At 38.4% G+C, this 16,815-nt stretch overlaps 3 protein-coding genes across 10 annotated transcripts in view; 1 reads left to right on the top strand and 2 right to left on the bottom strand.

The window, feature by feature from the left end:
* Positions 1-5,162: 5,162 nt before the first annotated feature.
* On the bottom strand, positions 5,163-10,647 carry mtfr2 (mitochondrial fission regulator 2). 3 transcript variants are annotated; one of them, XM_038726295.1, is made up of 9 exons: positions 10,465-10,600; positions 9,673-9,761; positions 9,192-9,322; positions 8,874-8,978; positions 8,412-8,536; positions 7,396-7,604; positions 6,996-7,290; positions 6,589-6,772; positions 5,163-5,760 (listed from the first exon to the last, which is right to left on the bottom strand). In XM_038726295.1, the coding sequence occupies exons 3-9, from the start codon at positions 9,261-9,263 to the stop codon at positions 5,716-5,718; spliced, it is 1,035 nt and encodes a 344-aa protein (XP_038582223.1). In that variant the 5' UTR covers positions 9,264-9,322; positions 9,673-9,761; positions 10,465-10,600; the 3' UTR covers positions 5,163-5,715. The 3 variants fall into 3 exon arrangements, with proteins under 3 accessions (XP_038582223.1, XP_038582221.1, XP_038582222.1); XM_038726293.1 differs by lacking the exon at positions 9,673-9,761 and having other exon boundaries at positions 10,465-10,647; XM_038726294.1 differs by lacking the exon at positions 9,673-9,761 and having other exon boundaries at positions 9,192-9,318; positions 10,465-10,622.
* Positions 10,648-10,727: 80 nt separating this feature from the next.
* Positions 10,728-13,838, top strand: armc1l (armadillo repeat containing 1, like). Its single transcript, XM_038726296.1, has 7 exons — positions 10,728-10,802; positions 11,276-11,454; positions 12,140-12,231; positions 12,453-12,636; positions 12,729-12,845; positions 13,082-13,156; positions 13,285-13,838. The coding sequence occupies exons 2-7, from the start codon at positions 11,302-11,304 to the stop codon at positions 13,477-13,479; spliced, it is 816 nt and encodes a 271-aa protein (XP_038582224.1). The 5' UTR covers positions 10,728-10,802; positions 11,276-11,301; the 3' UTR covers positions 13,480-13,838.
* Positions 13,839-13,926: 88 nt separating this feature from the next.
* Positions 13,927-16,815, bottom strand: part of si:ch73-217b7.1 (ensconsin) — a 28,204-nt gene continuing 25,315 nt past the window's right edge. For all 6 annotated transcript variants that reach the window (XM_038726285.1, XM_038726288.1, XM_038726286.1 and 3 more), the window contains one exon: positions 13,927-15,664. In XM_038726285.1, coding sequence (XP_038582213.1) covers positions 15,654-15,664 — 11 coding nt within the window. In that variant the 3' untranslated portion in view covers positions 13,927-15,653. The remainder of the gene's footprint in view (positions 15,665-16,815) is intronic.

The raw sequence follows: 16,815 nt of genomic DNA, 5'->3' as shown, positions 1-16,815 counted from the left end.
GCATAAACCAAAACTTGACAAGACATTTTAAACCTGATCAGGTTTACACAGCTTACATTATTATTTATCTTTTTATGTATATATAGAGATGTAAATATGATTTATTTTTGGTAAAAATTACTTTGTAAATGAAGTGAAAATAAAAGCTATTAATTTTTGTTTTGTTTGTACTGTAATACTGCAACACATTTCCTGTGATATAAGAAATGACCTGCTCTAGAATGGAAGGAAAGAAATATAAAATTTTGACAGATATTCACTAAATTTTGTGGCAGTCATTAAAGAAGACAGATATTTTATTAAATCACTACCAGGGTCCAAAAATTTACTTTTTATCAGCCACTTCTGAAATGTATGCGTTAAATGCAGGAATAACATTCAGATATTTTAGGCATCATTTGATGTGAATAATATTGTCATTTAATGTTCAATATTTTTAAACAATAACATTACATGCGTGTTTGCACATAAATATATTCCATGTCTTTCAGTACGTGACAATCACTCCACCTTAGAGAATATTAAGCCTTTGAAAATGAAATGTTGATTGCTGTTCACATTTTCATTTTCCAATAGTTTCATTTTGGTCTAAAATAAGCATGCACAAAAAATGCAAATGCAATAGGCTGGGGACGCTGTTTCACTTATTGCATTTGAAGTCCACTAAAGAGCAGAGTAAGTCTACGAAAATGAAAGCTGAAGTCAAATACAACAAGTGAAAATAATCACATTTCATAGTTTCATACTACTGTGATAGTAGTCAGGGGTAACCCTTAACTTCAACACATTACAACACAACTACATTATAGCTTGTTATAAACAATTTAGTCAATGTTTGAGAATGACAATGAATGTGTTTGAGGAAGTGGGAATGTGGCTATAACAAAGGACAGAGGCAAACTACAACAAATGACTGATTTAAGTCTTTAAACAAAAGCGAGCCTTTTATTATTATTTTTTCATTGATACCACGTTTTGTGTGTTTGAATATGTGCAAACAGCATATGTTTAGTTTTTGTTTTGATTTTACAGCAAATCCAAAAATAAATGAAAGTAAGACTTGGTAAAAAAGGCAATAATGGCATGTTGTTTACAAAATCAGTTTAACATATTTAAACCAACACTTAGTTCATTTCTTTAAAGCCTGTTGCCGTGTTTCAGTCCAGTCTCCCCATATTTACATAATGCTTTACATTTCCTGCAGGTGTGTACACATAGTTCATACTACTACTATGTGTGTAACACTTGCACAAAATACTTACTTATTTATTCCAGCATCCTTTGCACTTTGCTCCATCGCACTGTGTACATGTGTACATGTATGCATGCATGTGTATGTGTTCCTGCATATCAGATCCACCTCCAACATGTACATAATTAATGATAATAATAATTTTACTCTTGCGTCCTTTGCACTCTGCTCACTGCACTATTATCAATATGTCTATATTGTTTTTTTTTCTGTTTATAGCATGTATATTTGTGTTATCTATACTGTAGGCTGTGTCTGATTTTAATATTGTTATTGTATAATTATTGTATATTGTAGTCAAATTCCTCGTATGTGTACACATACCTGGCAAATAAAACTGATTCTGATAAGATCCTAACCCTGTCCATTTTGTCAAGATGTTGATCAGATTTAACTCCCCGTCATCAAAGAACAGCCCAGTCTCACCCATTGGTGCACAACATGCAAGGTTTTACATTTTGAAAATACATGTAATGTGTACCCCATAGTCAAATTTTACACACTGTTGCTATGTGAAGCACTACAACAATGTCTAAGGAAACCGGTGTGTTCATAATGGCTCATGCTCTTTTTGTTCCCTAGAAGAATGCACACTGATAATGTCAGCATATAAGGAATTTAATGAAACATTCACAACAAAATCGTGGCGGCCAACAAAGCCAGGGAGGCTTGTTGGCAGCATATCGCCAATGTAGTAATCTCCTAACTTCACAGTGTTCTTGTTGTGTATTCTCTATTTTTCTTACAGACTCTTCTTTTAATCTGATTGAGATGTAAAGGTACAATGGCGTATTAAAGCCATTGTAGTTTTAAAACAGCACAGAGTTGGGGGAGAGTGGTAATACTCTTAGAAAGATGTAAAAAAAAAAAAAACAAACTTGAATATTCTGACATCATACATTACACACAGAAATAATAACAACAAACTGTGTTTTTTCTGTCAAGGAACCTAATCGCTTCACTACGCAAGGCTGCTACATCACACTACAGACGCTGCATCTTGTGGTGTATTATGCCTGCAATGTTTCACTTGCTGCAGTGTGCAGGGCTGTTGGGAGACTTTGAGCATCAGGTTATCAATGAGCTGCTCATTTGAAGTAGGGTTGGGCAATATTATAATATATACTGTATCCATGCAATAGTTGAAATGTGAGAGATTTGGAGATACCATTTTCACCGTGGGAGCGGTGAGTGTTTCCCCTACCAGTGCTTGGGAAAAATATTTTATTTGCCTAATTTATGTACACTCAAGGGCAGGACACACAGACTGATACTTGCCTGATATCAAGAACTTTACTTGAGTTGATGCCAACTTGTTACGTTAAGTAATGCTGAAATTAAAATTATGGTGTTCTGTCGTGAGGTGCAGTGACTTAAACCAATGGTGAGTAAGAAAAAATTTAAATAATATGAAATTTGATAAGCTATGTGTAGAGGAAAAGTCAGCTAACCAGTAGGCTAATTTTTGCAGTGTAATGTGCATTAGGTTTAAGTTAATAATGGTGGCTAGCAAAAAACAATTGTTCTGTCCAAAGTAGTTTACCTAAGGAAAATACTTATGTATCTGCTACAGTTAAGCCTAAAATTATTCATACCCATGGCAAATTTTGATTCATAGTGGATTTTCATTTTACCATGAGGGATTAGAATTGGTTAGAATCTGGCTGGAATTGACATAAACAAGTGACAAGACAATAAGATGTTGTGTTATCTTTAAATAAAGTTATCTTTAAATAAAGAACCGAGTGACGGCAAGGAGGCCTTCCAACCTCAAAGACCTTGAGATTGTTGCAAAAGAGCAGTGGTCCCAAATCCCAGTGGAGACATGCAAAAAGCTTGTTACTAATTTATAAGAACCATGTAATTGCTGTGATGGCTTTGCCATTGATTACTGAGACACTGTTAGGGGGTATGAATAATTTTGGACATTGCATTTTTAGTAAAAATTTTAAAAAAAACATAGAAATAGTAAAGATTTATCATTAACATCTCAACACACAATATCTTGCTCTCTTTGTCACGTGTTTATGACATTTCCACCCTATTGGTAAAACAAAAATTCACTATGAATTAAAATTTGGCAGGGGTATGAATAATTTTGGGCTTAACTGTCAAATCAGGGCTGGATTCTCTGTGATCTATTACTGTAATGTGACACCGTTACCATGATGTCAGAATCAAGATCAGAATTAGCTTTTAATGGCCAAGTATTTGTACACATACAAAGAATTTGACTTCAGTCTTACACTGCATAAACAAAATAGCTAAAAAAAAAATACAGACAACTGCTTATAGTACACACATACACACGCCATAAACAAAACAATATTTGTAGACAGTAAGACAATAGTGTAATAGAGCAGAATGCAATGGATGCTGGAATAGATATGTTTGTGCTGGTGTTATTATGTCCATGAGGTTGGTGGATAGGTAGGATTTAAAATTACATATGTGATAGACAATTTGGGCCATATTACCCAGACCTAATCTGAAGTTTAAGAGAATGGCCCATCTGGCTGTTCATCAAAGGCCCCTAAAGACATACTTTACCATACTACGTAGTAATACCAAAACAGATATAACATGACCCTGTGCCTGTGCCCTCAGGACTTCATCACACTACCAATATCAGCTGTCATTTTGGCAGTTGCTGGACATTTTAATGCTCCAGAGAGATCATTTGTATTTGGAGTCCTTTAGTTTTATAAAACAGTTTATAGTAGATGATTTAGTTTTGGCTGTTACCTACTACTGACGTTGTTTTCATCTGTTTATTACTAGGGTCAAGAATAATGAAGACCTGGAGTCCCAAAGGCCTGAAGATTCTGTATACCTTAATAAATAAACATATTAAGAACCATGTTGTCACTGTTTATACTGAACACAAAAATATTTTTCTATATATTAGGAAGGTGAATTCCTAGAGGCATCCATTATTCGCAAAATTATTTATATTCATCTTTACAATAATTCATTTTAGGCAAATTAGAGAGTTTTTAAATTTGTATGCTTCTATCACTACCAGTTAACTGGTAACTTAAATCCCCTATTTGGCATCCATAAGTAGTATATAAACATTGACTAAATTGTTTATAACAAGCTATAATGTAGCTGTAATGTGTTCATTAACGTATTTTTCAAATATATCTCCTGTCGGCACCTACAAGTGGATGCTGGTGTATAAACAGGTAATCAATAACAACATAAAACAAAACAATTATAATTGTAGAAAATATATATTCAGAGTAATACTTTTGTTGACTATTAACTACATTTATGAACACTTTAAAACGTCCTTATAGCTGCTTACTACTACATTATAGTGCGTTACAAACCATTTAGAACAAGAAATTTAATAATGCTCATAAAAGCTAAATAGGGGGGCTTGTTACCCCCGACTACTATCACAGTAGTATATAAGTATGAAAAGTGATTATTTTGACTTGTTGTATTTGACTTTAGCTGATCACTGAGGACTGGACCTAAGCAGGTAGAAAAGTGAAAAATAACTTTGGTGTACTGTGTAAAACTGATGAGCCAAATAATATATTGTGGTCACTCAGACTGTGTGGTTATGATTAAGCTGAGACTATAATTACCATTAGGGACACGAGTCACTCCAGGTGCACATGAAGTTCAGTTTTCTCATTAAAATAGCTCTGGAGGCAGCTTCCCAAAGAAAAAAATAAGTGTGTAATAAAAGATGGTGTCCAGTTGCATTATGGGAATTGTAGGACCCTGTGTTATTGGAGCTCAATCCATACTCACTTGTTCAGGCACCTTGTTTGATAATATGAAATACCCTTTCACACAAAGCAACAATGTGAAATGACATCACGTAACGCAACAAATTTAAACTAAAACTGGATTTGAACATTAACACACTGAAATATTAGAAAACAACAACAAATTGATCAGTGCACTTTTACACTTTAATAAAATAAAAGAACTTGAAGCAGCAGTTGCATAGAATAGAGCTGTGTGAATCTCAACACCCACTGTTTTTCATTTCACTTGGTTGATTCAAGACTTAAGGACTCACAAAGTAACTTTATAGACATGAATGCAGGTAGCTAACAAGCTACAGTGCCAGCCTGCTAAAATACATTATCACATTATTTCCTCTCAAAAGATATCATTACTGTATGAATAACACTGGAAACATACAAATACGACACAACTGTACCAAAATCCCTCTTTCAAAGAAATCGCTGGAACACAAATATACATTCAAAACTCCCAACAGAGATACTTTACAGGAACAAGCACTTTGTTCATTTGAGACAAACACTATTACAAGAACAAAAGAATAGACAGAAGAAGAAGAATAGACAAACAAAAGTAAAAATGAAATGTAAGTCAGTAGCTGTAGCAATAATCCGTTTGTGAGGCACGTCTGTGGGAGCTGTAATTGGCTGATGACATGTCTGACTTTTGGGGTCAGAAGTTACTGTTCAACAGGATCAGAGGTGGAGGCGCCCCTGACTGCGCCTGGTGTGGAGAGGAACCTGGAATACAAACGTCAGATTAGTAGACCTGCTGAGCTTAAATCTTGCAACCTCAGGTTGTAGTTGAAAAATTAAAAAAGCACTTTGCAACAAAGACATTTATCTGGCCATGTTGTACATCTTTTAGCTGCCTTGTGCTGCTCATTTGGATGAATGGTTACTGTCAGCCAGGTCTCAATTAAGTCATAAGACATAGTGACTGGTAAAGTGAAAATGCTTGAAAGGGATGAAACACGCAGGTAGGTGTATCTTGAGAGTTTTACTTTTTATTGTTGCTAATCCCTGAGTACAGCTACTAACAGACATTACGAATCCCTCAGATGTAATGCGACTTTTTCACAGCAGACATTTTGACTTGTCTGAACTGGTGTTACTATAAACAGTAGCACTGTTTTATTAGTGTCTCAGTAAGCCATAACAGTGCGACAGTGAGCCAGCATAAACAATACCGGCACCCTGAATCAGAAGTAGCTAAATGGAATTTAGCCATCATTTATATTATTACATACACCTGTGCTTTCTCCACTGTGACATGTCAAAATGTCTTGTGTGAAAAAGGCTCACAATGACACAAAAGACACTTTGACTAATCAAAATCAGGAAAAGCACAGGTGGAAATAATAACATTAATGATGTCTCCATTCCATGTCAATGAGCGTGCACGCCCAATACCAAAGCACTTGAACCATCTCTCGCAAATGGACTACAGCCATTTTGATTGTTTTCAATTCCACTTGTGCTTCTGCCACTTAGACAAGTCAAAATGTTTGCTGTGAAAAGGGACTATAGGCATTTTGAGCTGTGGAGAATTGAGACTGGGAAACTAACCTTAGGTATTTCTGGACTGCCGAACGGTGAGAGTTCAAGTGAATTCTCTTTGTCAGCGGAATTGTTATGGCGATGCTGGGCAAACTTTCTCTTTAGTGCTTCAGCAATAAGAGCCGCTGGGTCACCAAGCAATGCTGCACCTCCCTTACTGCGTCTCCTTCTGATTGGCGTGCCCCCTGGTGATCTACAAAGAAAAGAAGGGAAATGCTCAGGGGACAGTTGGTATAAACAGTATGTTGACACAGAAGAAACAAAAAAAAGGTGAATAAAAATAAAAAATGAGGAGAAAAAAAGTTCTTTGTGAGTGCTGAAACTATGGGGGAACTGAAGTGCGCGTTCTCCAACATTAGGAGATATTTATATTGGTATGACTCAATCACCCATACTCTATCAATCATACTGCCTACCTCTCCACTGAACGCAATTTAACTTGATTTAAGTCCTTCAGAACGTCCAGCATGGATGGGATCCCTTTAACTTCCAAGCCCTGACCCTTGTCAAGGTCTTTCTCGTCCTTCCTGCGCTGGCGAATCAGCTGCGAAACAGATGAAGTCTCAGTGGAGGAGCTAGGGCAGGGAGGAGGTGGAGGTGGAGGTGGAGGTGGTGGTGGAGGAGCACCACAGCGTGGCGTGGAGGTGAGAGCAGGTCGAGGGGGAGGATACATCAAAGGGGTGCCTGGTGCATTCTGGGACTCAATTGGACCTAACAAAATGTTGAAAAAGCACAAAAGTGTTATAAGATATGCTTGACTTAGTACAGCATAACATGCTGAACACTTTTGTGTTACGTGGTACAAAGAATGTGAACCTGAGGCTGGAGCAGCAGTAACAATCATGGCTATCTGAGCTCGTAGTTTGAGCAGCTCGCTCTCCAGCACTGTGATCTTCTCCAGGGCGTCTGTATCGGTTGTCTGTCTTACAGGTCTGCCTCCTCTCTGGGTTTGATTGAGGGCCGGTCCTGGGTATCTCACCACATCCCGATTAACAGCACATTGAATCTTTGGAGGTAAATGGTTCCTATGGAAATCAAAATATTTTGGGGACCACATTATTTTGTGTACAGAATTAACGTACAGTTCTTCTTTGCAGTCCACAAAAACTATGGCCAATTCAATGGGTTTCTTTACAGAGACCAGTGTTCTCCTGCTCACACAGACTACCTACAAGTAAGCTACCGGATTACATAACATTTTCATACCAGCCATTGAAGAGCATGGGTATTTACCTGGCTGCTTTACCTAACTACTTATTACACCTGCCTTCAGAAAGCAAGCCTTTCTGCTTGCTTGAGAAGTCATTTCATGTACTAATGCAATAAACAACGGCACACGGTGCAGTTCAAAAGGGGCATTTAGCAGCTACACTAACCACATCAATTTACAGTAATCACAGAAAAAGTATATATTAGTACCTTGCTAACAGTGTACAGTACACACAAACATTAACTGGCAGAAACATTTAACTCAGTTGTCTATTGCCTGGAGGTTGTTTCACATACTCCTGTGCTGTTTCTGGCTTCAGGACCCAACAAAAACTGTCCAAAGTGACGCTCAAAGCAGCAAAGGACTCAGGGTTTCTGCTGGTCAACATGAGTCTTTCTTGTCCCAGCTACTGTAGCAGTAATACTGAGCAGCTGGAGTGGCACCCTCAGCTTCTGCCTGTCTTTGTTCCGAGCGGAACCATGTACTCTTTGACTTTGTCTAGAAATACACTATCCACTATTTTGCTCATATTACGATAAAATATTTTGTCTGATAGCCAATATGTTTTTGTTTATGGTTTCGATTTTCAGCGCATTTGTATTGCATCCATTTGTGTTCCTACCTGGTCTTGGCACAGCTGTCCCCCTCGTCCTCAAACACCCACATGACGTCGGCGAATGAGGGAATGGCTGGTGTGTCCACGGTGATGTCGACATAACCATGGGGCCTATAGGTGAGCAGGGGGATCTAAGGACCAATCACAGACAAGGAGGCATTACACACTGTAACGCTGACTACATAACAAAAATAATAGACAATCACAGAAGTTATGAAGTATGAAGTACAATAATAACATTTTGTCAAGATGTGAACATGATTCTGTAGTTTACACATTACAAATGAGCACTTTAGCTCAGCTTAGGAGACACTGTTGCTTCTGTTCAGAAAGTCCAATGTGACAAATATGGGTAAGACTAATATAGCATTTCATGACTTACAAACTAATAGTTTTATCATGTTTGACAGTAGCTGTATCATAATCACCAAGACTAGGTCTGTTAGAAAACACAAATAGTACAGGTACCTGAAAGTGGACACGTGGTGGAGGCGCCAGTGGGAGGTTAGTCCCGATCATCCGCACAATGCTGCGATACTGACCGCACAGCTCGCTGTCCCACACTGGGACCAGCTACAGGCAAGATGACATACATGAAAAAATAAAAAAAACAGACAATTGTCATCCTTACAAACTCACTTCAGTTCACTTTTAGGAAGGGAAGTAACACTCCACAAAAACAAGTAGGAAGCAACTTCATATCCCTGCATCCTAGTTTGAGAATCAGTAACATAATTCTAAAAGAAGTGTGTATGTGTGTGTGTGTGTGTGTGTGTACGTACTCACCATTTCTGGAGGCACTCCAAAGTACTCCAGGACAATGCGCAGTACATCCAGAATGTCCTCTGCTAAAGACATTGGAAGGACCTTTTCGTGCACCAACTGATGACTGCAAAGCTCCTCTTTCTGCTGACTGACTTGATAAAAGGTCAACACAGAATAGATGCCACTAGGTCACATGCTACACACCGGAAACAAAACATGCAGCAGCACTTAGGTCATGAAAGTGAACAACTGAAAGTCAGCACTTGAGTCCCCAAAGACCACAAATGAAGCCAGAAATCTTAGTGTAGTATGTCCACCTTTCTAGTGTAGTGTGGACATAAATTCTAACATTAACATTAGGGCAATTACAAAATCAGCCTTATATCCCCTTTAAACTATTGCAGGAAATTAGGAACGTCTTTATCTCAGCAAGAGATAAGAAGAAGAATTTGCTTTCAGCTTTAGCAGGCTCAACTACTGTAGAGGCAACTTTCCAGCTTACAGATGAGTCAGAACGCTGCTGTTAGAGGCCTCTCCAAGACCAAGAAAGCAGGTACATCAGTCCAGCCCTCAGTGCTTTACACTGGCTTCCTGTGTGTCAAACACTTGATTTAAAATGATGTACTGCTGTTGGATTATAAAGAATAAAAATAGTTTATGACATCAACAAAAAACACAACTTAGATCTGCGGTCTGCTTATTGTCCCTTAAGTCAAAACTAACTCAGAGAAGCAGCATTCACTTTTTATGCACTGCCTTTTACCAAATTAAATTAGTAGTCATCTTCATTGTACTTTGAAACTGCACTAAGTTTTTTAATTCTTTTATTTTTATTCTATTTTGGCTTATTGTTTTAATTTTCCATGTTTTTTCATTATGTTACATTGCATTATTATGCGTGTTTATTTTATATTGTCCTTTGTTAATATCTTATTTGAATGCCTTTTTATGTTTTATTGAAACACTTGGATAACACTGTCTTGAGTCCATTATTGATCCAACTGCCAAAGTGTAACCTGGTGGCATCACAAACTGAGGCTCACAGAGGAAGTTGTCTCGGTCTGCACCGTTGGATGCTGACTCGACTGTGGAAACGCATTGGATCAGCATAACGGATGGTTCATTGTGGATTTTAGCTTTTAACCTAAAAGCAGTAACGTTAACCTTCTGTTTAGGTAAAAGCACAAGAGCCGCAGTGTCCCTCTGTAAAAAGCTGTCCGGCTCATCAAAAGTAAAATGCGCGACGCCAGGAAACATGAGGAGTAAGCGTAATGAAGTGTGCAGCGTTACTTACCTTGGATTCCTTTTCTTGTAAAAACGTGCATTAGTCGCTACATTTGTCCGAGATCTTTTAAATAACCAATAATATACTTTGTAACTGCAGATAAACACTAAAAATATACAGAATCTCTCCGAGGTCACGCACACATCAAGGTAGCAAGTCTGATAAAGTCAAATAAAGCCGCAGCAGCAAAACCTCCTCTGATTGGCTGTAGATGCAGAACTAGGATGAGAAGCCAATAGGAGTGGGCGACCGTGCAGCGTCGGCAACGGCTGGTCGACCAATTGTGTCACGAGAAGAAAAACCAGCACCAAATTTGTATTTTTATACACGAGCTGCTTCTTTCCTGGGTAAGAAAACATCGCCAAACATAATTTAAATGTAACATTTATCGCACTTTCAGGACATTTATATTATTATTAGTTTTAGTAGTCACATACGTTTATTTTCAAACATTACAACGCAACAAATGAAGGTGTTTTTGTTAAGTTGGCTAACGTTAGCTTCACGTTTCAAAAGCAGTTAGCTTCTTCAGCTAGCCACAACGTTAAGGCTAGCGCTGTAACTTGACAGGACATCTTTAATTTAGCGTATATTATAGACTAGGTAGCTTTAGAACTCGAGCTTCCTAGATTAAAACGTACACTAGTGGCCGTTCCGTTAACTTAAAGTCACCCAGTTAACGTTAGATAATTAACTGTCGCCTTCTCTGGATTGAATTAGTTCAGTGTTCTCACAAGATATATTAGTTATATTGACCGTATCTTTAACGTTAACCTTAAATCAGGGTGAATCGACGCTTAAATAACGTTACCACTGTCAGTTTCAGGTCTGGTAACGTTAACAAAGATGATGGATGCACTGTCTGTAGTGAGTCAGCTGCGGGACCTGGCATCTGAGCCTCAGAACCGGGGGGTGATAGTCCAGGACCAGGGCTGTCTCCCCGGGCTGGTTCTCTTCCTGGACCACCAGAACCCAGAAGTGATATTTTCAACTCTTCAGGTGATGTGCTGTGCATTATATTAACTGCCAATTATGTTTCCTTTTTAAATAATTTATTTTAATCCTTAATATTAGTTTTCCTACTGTTGGGACAGTCTGCTGCTATGAAATGAAAATCAACATGTAGACATGTGACAGGTTGTTAATGATAATCCATCACAGGACAACATTTGGTCTTTATTTTTTGACAAAGTTATAACTTTGTGGCATAGTAATTCACAGGAAAGCTTGGGTTACTTTGAATCGGATGTTCAAATGGTTGGAAGCTGCATCATCTGTACTTTGAGAGTCTGCTGCTCAACAGCTGTTGTCATGAATGCATTGATGTTTATCTCAGATGAAATAACCTTTTCCACAAATAACACTGTATAATGTAAGTTTGAGAACAAGTAAAGGCTTCTAAACGTACACTGTTATGGATAATCATTGTCAAGCATGTTTTTAGTCTCTGAAAATTGATTACCAAAGGTAAGTAACATTACTGAAATAAATGAAAACCTCTGGCTGCTTTAAAGGCAGAAATCCATTCAATTTATTTGCAAATAGTGCAAAAAAAATGGAATGGTAGGAGAGCTTTGCAAATTGGGAAAATATTTAAGTTAATAATTCAGAGCAGCTTGTAATAGTTCAATTGCAACATGGCTGGGTATATTTGAATCCCTTTTCTGTCTTCCTTTGTCCTCAGACCCTACGCTACTTGGCTGAGTTTTCCCCCAACATCCCCACCATGAAGAATGAATTGGGTATGATGGTGAGCTTGGAGAATCTAATTGGGAGGTGAGGTATTTTTTTTAACACTCTTGGTGACACTTATATGTTATGAGTACATGCTTCCCTGAACTGTCTTGAGTATTTCCTTAGTATGTTTATGTGGTTCTACTTGAAATTTGCTTGAACCGTCTCCTGTATTCATTCAATTTCTGTTTTTGTTTTTTGCTTAAATCCAGCTTGATAATCAGACTCAATTGCTACTTTAAATATAATCTTTCTTCATATAGGGACTATGTGTCTGTTGACATCACAGCCTTGGCCCAGGAGGTGTTTGACATTCTGAGTGCACCTGCCAATCCTGTGCCACGCATAGCTGAGAGGCAGGGGAGAAAGAAATCCCAGTTTTTCATCAACTCCTCCAACAGGAAAGCAAAGTCAGTCACTCTGCACATCCAGGGGCTGGACAGCACTGTGAGTAGGCTGACTGACACACACCTATGCATGACAGTAGTGATTGTTGTTATTGCCAGGAAGTTAACTGATATAGTGTTCCTCTCATCAAGGACCAGCGAGGCCTGTGTGAGGAGGCTCTTCTGAAGGTCAAAGGAGTGATCAGCTTCACCTTCCAGATGGCTTCCAAGAGATGCACTGTCCGCATCCGTTCTGACCTGTCCACTGAGGTAACACACAAAGATGAACATTTACCATCAGTCTGCTTAAGAAGCAACTGGCCTTTTTCTTTAAACATTAGTTTATTTCTCTTTAGTTATATTTAACATTTGTGTTATTGCATTGTGAAAGCCACTGATGTACACATGGTCAATATTTGAATAAGAAAACCATAAACCTGATCCCTGGTTGGTGTTTATTAATTCCCGTCACCTCCTCTGTTTGCTGTATGTTTCTTAATTTGTAGAGTCTGGCATCGGCCATTGCTGCCACTAAGGTGTTGTCAGCCCAACAGGTGGTGAAGAATGAAGCAGGAGAAGAGGTGAGGAGTAGTCTTAGAGCACACATTTTGACTTGTCAGTATGAGTATCCACGGGAGAATAAACCAAACTTTGTGGGTGTGAGTTTACATTGAGCCCTTTTAACTTCTCTCCTCTCAAACTTGTTCAGGTTTTTATCCCTCTGAAATCATCTGGAGTGACGGTGCAGCAAAACTCAGCTCTACCAGACTACCTCCCAGAGGAGGAGGAGAGCCCAGAGAGGGAGGTGGACCGAGCAATTTCCCGCACCGCAGCTAAGGAAGATTCTAGTGGAAGCTGGCTCAACACTGCCGCCAGTTTCCTCACCAAAACATTCTACTGGTGAAACTGCCGCAGTTTGATTCCCTGAGATCCAGTGACGTTAAGTTGTGCTAAAAGACTTCACCTTACTGGCCTGACCGTCACCAACTTGCCATTGTCAAAAAACTACAAGTCATCAACACTTGTCGTTTCAGCATCACACACTTGACAATATATCTTTCATCTCTGGACTTACATGATGCTGTTTTCTATCCAGTATTGTCACTGAATGTAAATATTTTCTGATGATCTTTCTCAACTGTCCATTTTCCTTTTTACATGTAAAAAAAAAAAGGTTGAAAAAGTATTTTTCTGTGTATCCTGCTGTTTGTTGGTAGTTGTTTCGGTTAATGCCAAAATAAATTACAATATGAATGTTTTCACATGTACACACTGTATACTTTATTTCTCCAGTAAAATTCTGTATCTTGGATCAAAAAAGGATAATTACAATACCACAGTGAATGAGTAATCAGTTCAAAAAGGTTTATTTACTTGCCAAACAATAGGGCCCTAACAGTTGTTTTTACAGTGATTTCAGCTTTACAGTGGCTCAGATGTCATCCCACAAAGACCCTCTTTGGAAGTAAAGGGCTTATTAGTTGTCAAAGCCTTGTGGTCAGTCTTAGTAAAATATATCTACTTTTAAACATCATTCATAGGACACCTACTGTATGTATAATGTCATTTCCCAGTGATTTTGCTTCGGTTAAAGAAAATTAAGTCAAGTTACTATGATAACTGCATGCTATGCACTACTGGCAGAGACCAGTACTACATAACAAAGACATGAGTAATCTTTCTGAAGTTTCCTTCCATTTTGGTGGTACTGCTCGATTTGAACAAGTGCAAAGTCAGTCCCATGTTTTAAGGACATATTGTTTAACATGAAAGCTCTTATGATCATAGTAGACAGACTGACATAACATTTCATCAAATTTCATATTATTAACAAATCAAGAAAAGGAAGCCACTGGAGACTCCGGGCATGTGGCCAGAATCTTCATTTCAGTGACAATGAGTACCTCATTCTTTCTACGAAGCAGTAAGGCAAAGGAACATCAAAATTAGCAGCATTTCTTAAATCCTTCAACAATGATCAAATTATTTCAGAATTAACACCAGCAGCAAAATTATTTAAATCCATTTTATGCTCGTGGCCAAAACGAAAGTCAACCTTAAATGCAAAGAGACGGTGATGGGGTAAATGTAAAGGGTGAAACAAATGGAAGGGCAGGCCTGAACGTCAAAGCAGATTTGTTTTTTCTTTCTCGGTTTGTACAGAAATAAAGACAAAACAAAGAATCACATTTTATCTGTACAGCAATTAAATAAAACTAAACAAAAAATCAGAAGTTTACACCCTACTTTGCAGATGCCTGAGAGAACAGTATTTTCATTTTCTCATTATTTAACTTAAACTTCATGATACTCCAAAGCATCTGCCTCACCCCAAAAATAACCTCTAGTATTAAAACACTTTAGACACAGCAAAAATATATTACATTACGGGACACTTTCCTGTTGTCTTAATATAACTTCATGCAATGATATCATTCCTATATCCCATCTCTTCTGTAACATTTCAATAGAAATGTTAAAATATGAGAAGTGTGAGGTTCAGTTAAAGAGAGCAAACGCGTTAATCAGACCTCCAGTTATCACGTCACATGATTACAGTGTGTTCTATTGCAACAACAACAGAAAAAAAAACTGTTCAAGTATCATGGCTGAAGACTTTACAGCTGATCTCAGTTTACATTATACTTAGTCTCTCATTCACACACTCACACACACACACACACGGAGAATCACAAGATGGAATAGGCATTCAATGCTCTCCTGTGATTTCAGAACATTCACTTCAGAATGAGGGGTAGTTGGGGCTGTGCACAGAACATTATTACAGAGTGTAATAAGGGTCAGAGACAGACAAACTATCTGCTCCCCACAGTGAGTTTGTTGAGGGACACGTAACTTTTTCTCTGGAGATTCTCTAGGGAGATCTTTGGAGACACCATCTTTGGGAAATGGCTGCGGTGCTCTTCTGTCGCGGGGAGGGTGAGAAAGTAAACCTCAGGAAAGGGTCTGGCTGTGACGCTGCGAGTCCTTTATTTGATTCAGTCCGACAGCCCTGCCTTACCTCTCTCTGATCTTCTCACTTCCTGTCGCTCTGGGAGTTGAATGTCTAACAGGGCATCAGGCAACATCTAAAAACCAAGGAAAGAAACAAAGAAAGGGAAATGTCAGTTCCTATGAAGGCTCAGGTAAAATAAAAAAACAACCTCTTCAAAAGGGGTTTACAAAGTCTACTTTATAAATAAATCATGTTGCTGCTGTGTTGTTGGGTCACTAATGTAGACTGAAGACTATGCTCAGTATTTTCTAAAGTAAAGAACATGTTCTAGTACTTCTGTATGTGCTAGAGCTAGTTAGTCCAGCACTTCGCTGTTATACACCCAGCAGTCCCTCTAGTATGAATTACTTAAACCTGCAGTGCCGAACTTTTGTCTCTCCTTTCTGACAGTGAGTAATTACACTGCCGACACGTGCTTCTGATGTTTAGGCTACACACATTTTCTGCTGTTGCTACGTCGGCCCCCCTTCAGCTCTGGCAAACCAATCATTACTGGTTGGTATAAAAACACATCACTACTGGTTTGACGGCACAGGAATGTCGCCACAGACACCAGATTTTAAAACTCCGCTATACTGTGAGTACAGAGAGATTTACCTGGGGGGGTGGGCTTAATCAGGGTTGTGTGTACTTGGTGGGCTTGAATGTAACAGATGTTCATTTATATGTAAATGCACTGCAGGTTTAATTACTGGGATTTTTTGATTACTGACAAATGTTTTCATCTGGTCTGATACTGTTGTCTTGATATTGAACAGTGGTATTTTAAGTTTCCCTGGATAGGACCATCTGCCAACTGTCATAAATGTACATTTAAATGTAAATTAAGCCAACTGCCCATTTCAGCTAGCAATGAGGCTACAGTTTGCCAAGCGAAGAGGAAAGGATGGATGAACAAATTCACCTGAATCTAACAACATTTTAATATAGCGTGAGAGTTTGCCAGGGTTTTAAGAGTGGAGCATAGTGAAATAAAAACAAACTACTTTTATTTCACAACGACCATTGTGTCTATAGCGGTCGCAATTGTTGTTATTACTCCTCCTTGGTTCCGGCTCACAGCTTCACAACAGCTAGACAACGGTGTTAGCCCTGCCAGTGGTTATTGGCTAATCGTTAGCCCCCTTGCAGAGTTCATTGGCTCGCTTTTTTCAGCCAAGAAACTGCTGTTTAATGTCATTTCAGGTCTGGACCCGGGCAGAGGTGCAGTAGTAGCTCAGTAAT

The sequence above is a fragment of the Micropterus salmoides genome, unplaced genomic scaffold (genome assembly GCF_014851395.1).
Source record: "Micropterus salmoides isolate LMB-PRFRI ecotype aquatic unplaced genomic scaffold, ASM1485139v1 Ms_hic_scaffold_18, whole genome shotgun sequence".
Lineage (NCBI taxonomy): Eukaryota > Metazoa > Chordata > Actinopteri > Centrarchiformes > Centrarchidae > Micropterus > Micropterus salmoides.
This window is presented reverse-complemented; position numbering and strand designations above follow the sequence as displayed.

What these genes read in the sequence shown, in the direction of transcription:
- armc1l (XM_038726296.1), top strand. Translation starts at nt 11,302, where the DNA reads ATGATGGATGCACTGTCTGTAGTGAGTCAGCTGCGGGACCTGGCATCT. An exon ending in TGATATTTTCAACTCTTCAG is followed by an intron (nt 11,455 to 12,139) that starts GTGATGTGCTGT and finishes CTTTGTCCTCAG; the next exon opens with ACCCTACGCTACTTGGCTGA. An exon ending in TCCAGGGGCTGGACAGCACT is followed by an intron (nt 12,637 to 12,728) that starts GTGAGTAGGCTG and finishes CCTCTCATCAAG; the next exon opens with GACCAGCGAGGCCTGTGTGA.
- mtfr2 (XM_038726293.1), bottom strand. Translation starts at nt 10,495, where the DNA reads ATGCACGTTTTTACAAGAAAAGGAATCCAAG. An exon ending in TTGGAGTGCCTCCAGAAATG is followed by an intron (nt 8,979 to 9,191) that starts GTGAGTACGTAC and finishes TCTTGCCTGTAG; the next exon opens with CTGGTCCCAGTGTGGGACAG. An exon ending in TACTGCTGCTCCAGCCTCAG is followed by an intron (nt 7,291 to 7,395) that starts GTTCACATTCTT and finishes ACATTTTGTTAG; the next exon opens with GTCCAATTGAGTCCCAGAAT.